Source organism: Aptenodytes forsteri, unplaced genomic scaffold (assembly GCF_000699145.1).
Source record: "Aptenodytes forsteri isolate BGI_AS27 unplaced genomic scaffold, ASM69914v1 Scaffold284, whole genome shotgun sequence".
Classification (NCBI taxonomy): domain Eukaryota; kingdom Metazoa; phylum Chordata; class Aves; order Sphenisciformes; family Spheniscidae; genus Aptenodytes; species Aptenodytes forsteri.
In genome coordinates, this window is record NW_008794445.1 from 2,449,097 (window position 1) to 2,462,581 (window position 13,485).

General features: G+C 46.4%; 1 protein-coding gene across 2 annotated transcripts in view; it reads left to right on the forward strand.

Moving 5' to 3' along the window:
- Window positions 1-6,845, forward strand: part of MIEF1 (mitochondrial elongation factor 1) — a 10,266-nt gene extending 3,421 nt beyond the window's left edge. For both annotated transcript variants that reach the window (XM_009289992.2, XM_009289991.2), the window contains 2 exons: window positions 1,013-1,275; window positions 2,379-6,845. In XM_009289992.2, coding sequence (XP_009288267.1) covers window positions 1,013-1,275; window positions 2,379-3,185 — 1,070 coding nt within the window. In that variant the 3' untranslated portion in view covers window positions 3,186-6,845. The remainder of the gene's footprint in view (window positions 1-1,012; window positions 1,276-2,378) is intronic.
- The last annotated feature ends 6,640 nt before the right edge of the window (window positions 6,846-13,485 follow it).

Consider the following 13,485-nt stretch of genomic DNA (forward strand, 5'->3'; position numbering starts at 1 on the left):
CATGGAAAACTAAAAAGTCCTTGGCTAGTGTAAGCACTACTTAGCAACAACTGAAACATGGGTGCGTTCTCAACTTTGTTCTCATTCTAAATCCAAAACACAGCACTGTACCAGCTACTAGGAAGGAAATTAACTCTATCCCTGCCGAAACCACGACAAAAGGTCTCTTAGATCTGTAATTCTCCTTAATTCTCAGTAATAACTTCTGAAACTCTTGGTCCATATTAAGAGAAGTCTGAAAGATAGATGGGAAACATTGACTTATTTCTTTAGGAAACCAGTCAGAAAAAAAGGGGTTTAGAGAATCTGTGCAGGTTAGACATTGCTTAATAATGCAGACGGCAGCATAAAGCATTGTATTGCTGATATGTGCCGAAGACTGTGCTCTCTGCTCTTTGGCCAGTGAAAGTCTGAGGGAGGTTTTCACTGGGGCTATGATTGCTTGAGCTCTGCTGGCCCCAAGATCTGTCAGCTCACCATCCTGATAAGTGTTGATGGGAGTCCTGACAACTATGTCATTTCCAAGTGGCATGACCTTCTCAGATCTCATACCCTAGTAAGGACTGGGTTTTGCTGACAATTTATAAAAATCCATTCTAATGTTAAAAATTTAATGAGATAGCAATGGTTGTTCAAGAGTGTTTTATCCACTGGTTTGGCATCATGTTAAAAGCTTCTGAACTGGTAACGATGCTGAATTTTTGATGAAATTGAACTGAGGTACTGCCCACGTAGCCATTAAAATTACTTCCTTGTACACGATGTTAGTCTTGTTCTAGCTAAATTCCAAATCTAGTAATTTGTTTTCATCTGGTTTGATTCTTGTAGTAGTATCTTTTGGAAGTTTCTCAGCACCTCCCTTTTGACTGGTACCTCTGTAAAGCATGCAAAATGTCTGCTGAAAGCTTTTTGAGACCTAGGAGGCTGCACTTTGCTGCTGATGATTTTCTTCTGCAGATCAGTTCACACTGAAACACTGCAGATGATCAACAGTTTTCCTGCTGTCTTGCAGACTTTTTCCGACCCACAAAGCCCAAGCCATCTGCCAAGAGGAGTCAAGTGGAGCTGAAAAAATCCCGCCTTCGTCTGTCTCTGCAAGAAAAGCTCTTTGCTTATTATCGGAGGAAGGTAGCTATCCCAGCGGATGAGCAGGCCCGGGCCAAGCAAGCAGCCGTGGATATCTGTGCTGAGCTGCGCAGCTTCCTACGTGCCAAGCTGCCGGACATGCCCCTGCGTGACATGTACCTCAGCGGCAGCCTGTATGATGATCTGCAGGTAATTCCTGGGGCCGCGTGATGGGCCATTATTCAGAAGGCTGACTAGGCAGGGGCATTTCAGGCTTCCCTGTTTGCAGTGCTGGCTCAGCGCAACATTCCTCTGTAATAAGGCTCTTGGTGTCGCCTTTCCCACCGTGGAGCCAGGCGTTGATTTCTGCAATACTGTTTGAACAGGCATGACCAGGCTGCTCTGGCTTTGTCTGCAAAGAATTTGCTTTTTGCTGTTGTATTTCTCCAGATTATCTCAGCCCTTCTTTCCTTCCCCTCTGTCTCTCCCTTTAGCTGTGTTTTTCTTGCTGTTTCTCCGGTAGACCTCTGTTTTCTATCTGTCCCTTCTGTCTCCTTCCAAATACATGATATTCCCTTAGAACTCCTGTGTATTCATGTAGGTCTTCCCTACTCTTTTTTTTAATGCATGTCAGACCTGGATTGGACAGCAGTCCCTGCTGCATATCTCCCTGATGGCAAGATGCCCATGGCTATAGTGAGTGATTCAGAGGCACACTTTTTTGTTTGAGTCAGAGCTCTGGAATGGAGTGTCAAGTGTCCAGTGAAACTTAGATCTGGGGTCTTAATCACATTGGTGAAAAGGGATCTTTTAATGACCTTTTTCCAAACAATGTGGCAGACCGGGTGAGTGCAGTAACTAGTTCTAGCATGGGATAATTAAACCATGGCAACTTAAGCTTGTCTAGAAACTTAATACTCTACCTCCTGTTTCAAGTTATCATGTGGTGTTGCTGTGCCCTGGGCCAGCTGCATCTCACATCCAAGGAGTGGACTTAGAGCAATAGGAGGCAAAATGATTCGTCCATGTGCAGTCCATGTCAGGTCCTGAAGTATGTAAAGATCTCTAAATAGTACATACCGTATAAGCACTAGCTTGGGTTATACCTTGGCGTTATCTCACTGACGATGGGAAATAGTCCTTCAGAATGTCTTTTGACAAAGGGAGGCTGTGAATCCCACACAGAGAGGAGAGCAAGACAGCTGAATCCTTATTCCAAGTTCCTTTGAACAGAAGGCTATCTAAAGGTGGTGAATAAAACTGAGTGTGGAGAGAGAAAGCTTGTTCTTACCGACTTTTCTCTCTTGTGAAAGGTAGTGACAGCTGACCACATCCAGCTCATTGTGCCTCTGATGCTGGAGCAGAACCTGTGGTCGTGCATCCCCGGGGAGGATACTATCATGAACATCCCTGGCTTCTACTTGGTGCGTCGGGAAAACCCAGAGTACTTTCCCCGTGGGAGCAGCTACTGGGACCGCTGTGTGGTGGGAGGTTACCTTTCACCCAAAGCTGTAGCAGACAGCTTTGAGAAAGTTGTAGCTGGCTCCATCAACTGGCCAGCAATTGGGACTCTCTTGGATTATGTGATCCGTCCAGCAGCTCCCCCAGCAGATTTGACACTGGAAGTCCAGTATGATCCAGAACGGCATCTTTTTATTGACTTCCTACCATCCCTGACACTGGGTGACATCATCCTTGTGGCCAAACCCCATCGATTGGCCCAGAATGACAATCTGTGGCGACTGAGCCTGCGGCCAGCAGAAACAGCTCGTCTCCGAGCCCTGGACCAGTGTGATTCTGGCTGCCGTTGCTTGTGCCTGAAGATCTTCAAAGCAGTATGCAAGTCAAACCCAGCCCTGGGCCACCTCACTGCCAGCCAGCTCACCAACGTCATCCTGCATCTATCCCAAGAAGAGTCCGACTGGTCCCAGGACATGCTGGCTGATCGCTTCTTGCAGGCGCTGAAGGGGTTGATCCGCTACTTGGAGGCAGGTGTCCTCCCTAGTGCTCTGAACCCCAAGGTGAACTTGTTTTCAGAGCTCACTCCCGAAGAAGTGGATGAGTTGGGCTATACCCTCTACAGCTCTCTGTCAGAGCCAGAGGTCTTGCTGCAGACGTAACGGGGCCTTACCTGGAGGGAAGTGTTGAAAGGGTTTAGCCAAGGTGGACTTTGATTACTGCGAAATATGTCTCCTCCACTTCTCTCTCTCTCTCTCTCTCTCTCTCTCTCTCTCTCTCTCTCTCTGTCTCCTTTTGGTTCATTATTATTTCCTGCTGTGGAGTTGGTGCTCCCACTGAATTTCTTGGTGCTACTGGTCCATTTCCACCATCTCTGCCCCAACAGGTACCCATTGGCTAGGGAAAAGAGGCTAAAACTGCAGGTCCAAGATCTTCGCATAAATTCTGCTTATGTTTAAGTGTCTACCAAAATATAAACCAAACTATGCACTTCTTTGTCCTGTAGTACACTTACTGCAGCGAGTCCATTTTGGTCTGAAGAAGGTGGAACTGGGCTGGTAAATCCAGTGATGATTTTAGCAGACTTGCATTGAGGTCCTTTCCTGTCCTCCAGTCTGACTTTGCCCCATGTTTCTTTTTCCTTGCTGTACCACACTGTCTTGCTCCCACACACACACTTTTTTTTTTTTTTTTTTTTGGTCCCTTTGACCTGGTCGTGCAGGGCAGACTGAGTGAGATGTTTTGGATAGGGTTGTTTTCTGTATTTCTGAGTAGATAATGATTACACTGGCAGTATTTAGGGCTGTAGAGCTTGGAATAGGAGAATGCCTATGCCCATGGGTCCTGCTCCTACGGAGCCTTCTCATCCTTTGCAAGCTGGGTTCAGGAGTAAGGGCTGAGGCTTGTCCAGTCTGCTGCAACACAACCTCCAGTGTGGGCAATTCTCACTGAAGCTGTCCTAGGGGGGGGAAGAAACCTTTGTGGTCTGGCTGTGTGATGAGGCCGAAGGAGCAGGGCTTGCCATTCCTGCCTAGCCAGATCTGCTGGGTGTTGCTGGTGGGAATGGCCCCGGGAATGGAGAACAGGGCGGCTCCTTAGATGACTGGCCTAGAGGAAGAGCGGCTGATTATGGGGGAGTGGGAGACACACATGGGAACGGGGATTATTTTTTTTCATCTTTTCCCCAAGAGCTTATGGCTGTTCTGGTTTATAAGAGGTGGAAGCAAGACTGCGTGCCTCAAAGGGCTTTGTAATAAGCACATGTAAGCCAGATTCTCACCAGCTATAAGTCTGTGAAGGTGATAGGACTGAACTGGTGCCATCAGCAAGGTTCTGTCCCATACACTGACATTAGGGTACATATGCAGAGCTGGCATTCAGAGATATGTTGGCTTTGCCATCTGCTCTCAGTATGTGTTTTAGTCCCCTCCCCAGCCACCTCAGAACTGAGGCTGTCCATCCCCTTCCTCATTCCCATGCGCTGACTTTCCAGTGCTCCCAGTTTACAATTACTCTTAGAAAGCTGGTGAGGGCACACCTTCCCATTCAGTCTGTTTGGACCTGTTGGTAATGCAGTTCTGCCCACTCCAGTTTACGGCTGCTGTCAGGTCGTTCTCCCTTGGCTGTCCTCCCATCTGCTGCTGGACTGCAGTATGGGTTTTGGGGTGCAGCTCCTGCACTGTTGGTGTCTCCTACACTAGCCACGTGGACTCTGTATACTCTGCATTCAGCCTTCTGGCCTCCTGTCTTCAAAAAGGGGAGGGAGGGTGTCATCCCGAGTCTGGGGTTGTCTCTCTCAAAAGACCAGTGCAGCTATTGTTACAGAAACATACTTTTCTTTCCCCAGCTTTAGCACCTTTTTTTTTCTCCTTGCTGTCCAGCCTCCTTAGCAAAGGGGGGGGGGGGCGTATTGTGGCAGCAGAGTTTGGAGGGAGCAGGAATCCTTTTCTCCTCCCTTCCTCTCAGGACTTACTCCCCTTTGACAGAGAAGTTTCAAGGTGAGTTTCAGGAGTGGAACCATGGAGGGGAGTCTTTAGCCCTTGTTTTCTTTTTAGAGGCAGTGCTGGTGAGATGAGGGAGGGGAGCATCTTTCTCGGACAATCCGTCCATTTTAGCCCATGTGTCAGATAGTATTCCGTATACAGTGATAACGCAATGTTGCATTTTAAATTATTTAATCCTTAGGGTACTGGTATTTTCTAGACTGCCAGATGTGTACTTTGAAGTTTGTGTGTGTATTTAAAGTCTGTAGTCTATAAAAGGTTAACAGAAATTCCATTTGTATGATTTTGTGTTGTAAGTTTTGCAGCAGTCAGTGTTGGTCAGCTGTTGATTGCTCTTCACTCTGGTTCCCAGATTTTTTCCCCTCTTCCTTTCTCTGCCCTCCACTGCCTTTCTGGTGTCAGCCTTTCTACCCTAAAAGCAGACAGATGAGACTTTGGAGCCTATAGGCTATTGGGGGAAATTCCCCTTTCTTCTAATTACTTGAAGGTCAACAAAAATATTAAAATATCGGGGTTGTCAGGAGTTCCCCATATGTTCATTTCTTCAGTGTGATCTCACCCTCACTTGGTGCTGACTCCAATACCATGGTCTTCACACAGAATTGAGCAGCAACATGGTTTGGAATGGTCAAAACTATAGATACGAAAAAGGTGAGACATAAGCAGGAGGAAACCACTGTCTGAGCTGGCTTGAGAACAGTTGCCGCATACATATCTGCATATAGAATATTTTATGTGAATGCTTTTACTTCTTCCTGGCAACCTAATGAATTAATATTTTATGGCCATATCTTGCTGCTATTGAGCTCAATTTGTGTATCAAATGGAGACTGAAGCTGCCTTTTTGCCTTTTCTGTAGACTTTGTTCCACTTCACTTGATTCACTTCCATCATTTCTTCCCTTCAGTTTTTTCCCTCCTCTGAGCTAGCCACAAGCCCGTTCTCGGGAGGCAGATGCTCACTTCCTACAGGCAGCCACCACAGCGGGCAATAGCTGCCCCGGCAGGGGCAGTCTCAGCAAAGGCCAAAGATGTAATGGGTCACAGGGACACTGCAACTATGAATATTTCAAGAGCAGGGTCAGGCATAAGGGGCAACAGAGGCAGGAAAGAAGGAGCAGGGTAAGTATGCAGGAAACTTACACTAATGGCTGTACCCAGCCTGTGGATCAAACAGACCGTTGCAGAGTCTTTTGAACTGGCACCTTTCAGTATTAAATGCAGTACACATGTTGACATACAGCCTGGAGGGTTGTCTTACCTAGAGGTAGGCTCCTTCCTAGTCAAAGCTGTAGCACAGAGCAGGAGGACCTAAAGCTGAATGTGAAAAGGGCAGCTCCCGGCCACCTTCCTGGCAGAGCGGCTCAGAGACAAGTTGATTGTAAGAGGCCCAGAGCGTGCTTTTGGTTGGTTGCTGTCTGGGCTCCAAGAATGCCTCGGTGCATTCTGCTATAGCTTAGCTCACGCGAGCTTCCCACGAGATTGTCGTCTTATTCCCTGTAACTACGGGGTGAGGACCAACTTGCTCAGCAGTGGGATTTCACTGCTGCTGAGCTCCACCGCTAATCCTTCAAGTCAGATGGATTTCTTTTCCGGTGTTTAAAAGCCATTATGGAAACAAGAGGTTGCTTTCTGCCGCCTGGTGAGCTGCCATCAGGGCCCTCACTCTTAGCATGTGGGTACTCTCAGTGAGAAGTGAAGAGATGATGCCCTATCTCTCCCAGGCCTGGAGGCTGTGGATTTGCAAAGGGGAAAGTCTTAAGTGCATGGTCTGTGACAGAGTGCGTGAAATTCTGAAATAAAATGACTTTCCACAGTAACCTGGTTGTCTCTGGTGTGTTTATAAACAAAGGAGCATCTCTGCTTTTGTCTCTGCATCACCTTTATGCTGACATAATTCTGCACCACACCAGTGCTTGGGGACTGACATGCCCCTTGCTGATTCACTGCTTTCCCTTTGCGGCTCTGGGTGCTCAGCGCTCTGCAACTTGCCTTGAGAGAGCAATCGGCTCGTTACTGTGGCGTGCTGGCTCCTGGCAGCATTCGCACCAGTCACAAGATGATGTGTAATTATGGCACTGTGCCTCCCATCCTTTCTCCGATAGCCTGCATGCCCGGACAGGCACCTACCTTTCATGTGGCTCCCCAGCCTTCACAGGCTTCTGTGCCTCTTTTAATGCTAAACTTTCCTGTGCAGACTCCCCCGCCCTTGCTCAGTCACATGTTGGTTTCTACGTGCCAATCCTCTCCCCTGCCAAAGGTGCTCCTCTCTTATCCAAGCATCAGCCTTGAGGCAGTGAGGAAGCTGCTGTGCCAGGAGCCTGTGTCTGGTGTATTGAAGCTCTTCGCAGTAAGACCCAGTTTTATGTGCCTACTTGGGAAGGTGGGGCGGAAGTCTTGGACATCAAGTAAAGCACGAAGTGATGCTGCTTTTGATGGATCCTAGGCTCCTTAATTCTGGGAAGACGTGCTACAGTGACAACATTGTCCTGTGAGACTTGTTTTAACGAGGACTCGGCAATTAACATTTAACTATTTTGGAGGATATGTTATGATACATCTCTAACTTTTTTTTTCTGATACCCCTTGCCTGTGTTGTTGTGTTTTGTTTTTTTCCTTTAATCTGTTCTGTGGTAGAAACAGATCAGATGAGATCAAGCACATTTCAAGTCATATGGAGTCTTACGGGAACAGCTAAAACAAGCTGCTCTGTGGAATCTGTGCCAGGTATTACCCCCTCAAGTTAATGCCCTTGGAAAGCCTAGAGCTTGCAATACGTGTTTAATGTATGCAGTGGTTTGCACCTTTGCATAAAAGCTGTCCCGGCATGAATAGGGAGGAAAGATCAAAAGATACAGGTTTGTTTAATGTAGAGAAGAAATAATTGAGGGGAGTCATGATAATTATTTCAAGTATGGAAAAGGTTGCTACAAAGAAGAGCAGCGTAAATGGTTCTCCAGGCTGCAAAGTCTCAGCATCTCTTTTGTTCTTAGCCTAAGGAAGAAAGAGCTTAGGAGGAAGGTGAATTTTGGAAAAAGCAAAGTATTTTGCGTACTTTGTTATATAACCACAGTCCTGTCCTGGAAATGAATGCAGCTGAGCTTACATTTTACTTATTTTTGCATCTGTTCATTTTAAAAATAAATAAATTCCAGCCTGACTATTCTGTAGCTAATCTTAGGCTGGGGGAGAGAGGGTGACTGTCCCCCAGATTTGAGATTATTGTGCTAAAGTGTTGAACTGTATGATGAATGTTTTCTTTCCCAAAAAATACTGAATCACCTCTGTGTTTTTTTAAGGTTTATTTTAATATTCTAAACTCCAGAAAAGCTGCAAACAGCTGCTGCTTTTTAAATTTATTTTCATGGAAAAAAGAGGAGCCTCTTCCAAACGAGGAGTTTCTCTTCCAGATAAGGTAAAATATGTTGGCCTGCTACCCGCGCTAGGTGTGATTCAATGGCATGGCTCCAGATCCCTGAATCTGGGACTGGATCTTGAAATGTTGGGCTTCATTCACAGATGCAGCAAGCAAGAAATAGGAGATTCTCCCTCCTACCAGTGAAACCCAGTATTGGCTTCCAGCCTTAGGAGGACTGCTGCAGTCTAGACACTTGGGGAACCATTTGAGGTATCTGGATTTTATCTTTATCCTTGTCAGGCTGAGTTATGATCTGAGTTTATGATCTGAGGGATTCAAGAAATCTCCTCCTCCTCCCTTTTTTCTTTTTTTTCTTTTTTTTTTTTTTTTAAGATTCAACACCTGCTTAAAATAGCTCTCATATAACAAATGTGTCCCCTACACAATTGGGGATAGCACAGTATAGAAGTTTTACTAGCATGCTCTGAGAAGGACAGCATTATTCACAAGTCACAGAGCCAGAAATGTGGTGGTGAGCAGGCTAATAATACCTTTACAGTATGTGATCCTGTGGAATAATCTTGCAAATGGTAAGGCAAAAGAGGGTGGTCAGACCAACAGGTAAGGCAGGGAAGATCTGAAATCATTCTGTACATAGAAAGCGTTCTTGTTGTCTTACGAATAGCAGGAGCGTGGGAGACAGTTTGGCTCATGGAACTTAAACTTTTCATGATCTTAAGCTTTCCTAAGGAAAGCTTTCCAGGCGGAAGTCAGTTCTGAATAAAATCACTTTAAACACACTAAAAGTCAGATTGATTTTTATTTTGCTGCCCTGGTTCAATTTCCCTGGCTCCGGTGGCTAAGCAGCTCTTTGATCTGTCTATTAACACTCAGTGCTAAGCTTCTCAGGGGAAATATATATATATAAAAATTCTAACCACATTCTTCATGAAAAGCCTTCTCCATAGGAATAATGGGCAAAAGTTGCTTGCTTGAGTTTTCGGTTTTGTTTTGGATTTTCTTTTTTTAGGCAACAGTTTCCTCAGTTCAGCGCAAGCCCACCCCTTCCCCTGCCTCTCACTGTGGTAGAATTGTCACTGTTCCACAGAAGCACAGGGGCGATATACTGTCCCATCAGACAGCCCACTACAATGATCCCAGTCCTGTAAGACTCTCTTGTCTCAATCTGCTCCGCATTGCAAAGGACAGAGACCTAAAAGGCAACAGGCGCCGGGGCATAGATGGCAAATGAGGGACTGTGTTGGCTCGGTATTTACCTGTCCCATGACAGACGTTACTTCAAAACTCGTAATGCCCTGGCAGGCTCCTTAACCCCTTCGAAAGGCAAGAAGCAATCATTCCTGGAAGCAGTATGGCAGAGTGACGTTTTTGCCTTCAAATTCTTGAATTTACTTAGCACAGAGGATAGTTACGGCCTTGGACATAATAACTACCACCACTTATATAGATAATATAATCTGAATTATGTTCAACTCCTGGTTGTTTATAACAGTGGTGATACGCTGTCAGAGGGCCTGAGATACACTGAAGCAAAGGTAGTACAAGACGCAGTAATCCCACAGGCCACAGAGCCGCAGCTCCCACGTTGCTTGTTAGAGAGCGTGTTGGCAGGGGTCCCAGCTTCCTGGCATTCAAGTGGAGGGTGGTTTTTGCTGAGGCAAGCGTGTGACCAAGGCACAAACCTTCTCTTTTCCAACTCACTGCCTGTGGCTGTGAGAGAGACAGTAGAAAGCATCTAGTCCAGTGCCTTCAATGAGCTAGTGATTTGGATTAGGAACCTTTTTTCTCCTTTTTTTTTTTTAATTTTGTAATTTCTTTCTTATGTTAGAAGAGAAAGTTAATAAAAAGAAGAGTGATCCATCTTCAGTCCATCACTTTGCACTGCAAAGGAAGATGCTTGGTGTCATCAGCAGACGGGACTCCCAAGGCTTGTGGCCTGGGACAGACTTCACCCTTTAGTGGTCAGACAGAGCATGCCTTGCCTAGGGGAGACCTGCATTTCTGATAAGCGCTCAGCATCCAAATCAGTCTCACTGAGACTGCATGACTAAGGTAAATGACTCAAATGTTACCTTCCTGAACAGTGCCTACATTGCCTCAGACCCAGAGGAGATGTCTACCGTCATCGCAATCCCAGGACAAGGCCTCAACAAAGTCTCACCCTCTGAGTGCCAAAAGAGGAGGCCAGCAGTACCTCCCCAACAGAGGTGGGTTGCCGTGGCTGGTTCCTCGGGCAGACTTGGCTTTAGTCTCAAGCCAGCTCTCTCAGCAGTCAAGCATAGAAGCCTCCTCCTGTTAAGAGAACTGCAAACCTCCCTCACCAAGCGCCACAGTGATACCAGTAAGAGGGGCAGTGGATTGAGAAGCAACAGCACCTACTCAATACGATACTTTGGCCACAGTGTCTTCTTTGGGGACTATTATCCAGCTTGCCCATGGCCAGTCCCCCTATAACGCATCTGAGGAGGCTCTGCTGAGGCCACCCACAAGCCCATGTGCAAGTGCAGGGAGCAGAGCAGTCTCAGTCTTCTGAAAGAATCTTCTTTCTGACATCGTTTGCCAAATCTCCTAACACAGAGACCTTAGGAGGGAAAATGACAGTCATTCAGGAAAAAGCTATAAACTCAATGATATCACAACTTCATCAACATCCGCCAGGAAATTCTCTCTCCTCCTCTGTAAACAAGTATATATTAAAACAGATTGAAGTCTGCTGGTAAATTCCAGCCACCGAGCAGCTGCTGCCTACAAAGAGTGGAGAAATATTACTGAATAATGTCTGCAGTGTTCCTCCCCAGGGACCTGGGGAGCTACAGCCTCAACGGTGATTTATCCCCAAACGAGTTTCAGAGCTTCATCTGAACTACCTGGTTTGTCAGTGTTCCTGCTGAAGCCGCCTGCCAGTATCAGAGACAAAGAGATCTCACACGCACACAAGATATCCCCAGGATTCTGTTTTATTTCATTAATAGGGTATACCCATTCACAGTCTCTCTTCCTGGCCTTATCAAGACACTCTGAAGTTACGTGCAGTTAAAAACAAATCCCCAGATGGAGCACACAGAGCATAGTCCGGTATTATCAGCCTTTCATTGTGCATCCCCCTTACTGAACAGAGAGGCTGAAAGAACTCAAGCTCAAATATTTTTTCCACCTGCTTCAGACGAAGCTACTAGTTTAGATGCCAGGTTCAGGAGTGCGGCATAATTGCTGTTGGGACTGATACAGCAAGGAGTCCTCATTCTGACAAGTCTAAGGGGCACTGAGACAGTGAAAGACAAATCCACTGAAGTGGTGACGGGCTGTTAATTCACACACTGGTGTCTGTGGCTGTCTGAGATGCTGCAGTCTCATAATACGTACCTGCTTGTCAGGCCTCAGCTCTTGCTAACTCACACTGCTAGAAAGGAAGGAATGTGCATTGCCACTCTCCTCTTCATCCTTCTGCACAGAAAGGCACAAGGCACCTGGCGCGTGTGACTCCAGCAGATGCTGATAACGTACAGATACATACATTTTGATGTGCCCTGAACACACAGTCTGCAGTGGGGGTCACGTTAACTACGGCCCTGTGAAGAACAAGAAGCCATGAGATATGTTTCTGATCTTTTATTGCTTGGACAACTGGAAGGCTTTTGTTTGTGTGCTAAACTGCTCCCGTGTGTGCTAATACACATGAGGGATTATTCTTGACCCCCAAGTCCTTTCATCATAATAAAACAAGGCTGGACAATGAGAAAACCAAAAAAATCTCCCAATGGTCTGAACAAAAGTCAGCACCCCCTCCTCCCCCCCTTCATCCTCTCTTCCCCTCCTTCACATATTTTTTGCTAAACATCATTTTCAACCAGTTAAAGCTTTGCTCAGAAAATTCATGCTTGGGCAAGTTACAAGTTAAAACTCACCTCCCTCTTACCAGATTTGCACAATGTTTTTACTTGTGTGGCAGCTGGCCACAGCCTGGCTGATTTTGAGTAACTAAGCCTCTGGAGAGCCGTATTTGGTGAGCTATCAGCATGTGCTTGGCATGCCCACATTTGTTCAGTAAGAAAAATGTAGGTGGACAACCAGGATTGTTTCCATATCTGTCTAAAATAATTGAACTGTAAATTGCAAATGTAAATTGCAGATTTAATTCTTTTTTTTATTAGTCCCATTTCAAATGTCAGTGATATTTACATAACAGGATGGAAACAGAAGACAGTGAGGGGGTGGGTAAGCAATGAATGATTTATTAGACATTCCATTTGGTGTACTAGTCCAAAACAAACGAAGCAGAGCATATGGCTAACTTATCTTCTGTTTGTATGTAATAAAAGATGGACGCCAATACCTCCCAGCCTGATCTTTAATCACATATATTTGCTTTTCAATCTAGTTTTAAAATGGAACATCTATAAAGCAATCCCTAAAGACATTACAATGAGAATCTGGCAGAAAAGATCCTTCAGATATCTGTGCCGCATGAGGAGAGAAGCAACCAAGCACTGCGAATTAGCCTGTGCCGTAGAGGTTGTAGGTAATTCTTCCTCGAAATTGCTCAAAATGTCTAGCTGCTTTGCCTCATTCCTTCGTTGTGTTTCCCTCGGCACCCTGTCTCCAGGAAAAATTCCTGCTGGTCTCTGGAAATGCTTTGCTCATTAAAGTGCGGGGTAAGGCTTCCTGTCTCTTCTCATGGAAGGTTCAAAGGACAGAAATTATCACAAGAATCCCCTTGGGGACTTACCCTCACACTCATCCTTCTGCAAAGCAGGCAATGCCCCCTCCTCCCCAGCCATCCCAGCAGAGCCCCGGGCCAGCCAAAAGCCCATCTGCCCCTTCTCCGGGGCACTGAGGCTCAGTGCGGGCCCAAAGCCGCCTGCCCAGTGCCACCATGGGGGTCGTGTGCCCTCCTGATGCAGCGTCTGCCAGCCCGTCTCCCTGGCTGCAGCTTTCCCAGTACTCCCGGAAAGAGCAAACATCTCCATCCCCGCTACTTTTGCTGGTTACCCTCCTGGCCCCAGCAGAACGTACTCCCCCCCCCCCCCTTGCTCCCCTGCTACAGAGGCCCACGAGTACTTCCCCCCCCCCGACAGTCCCT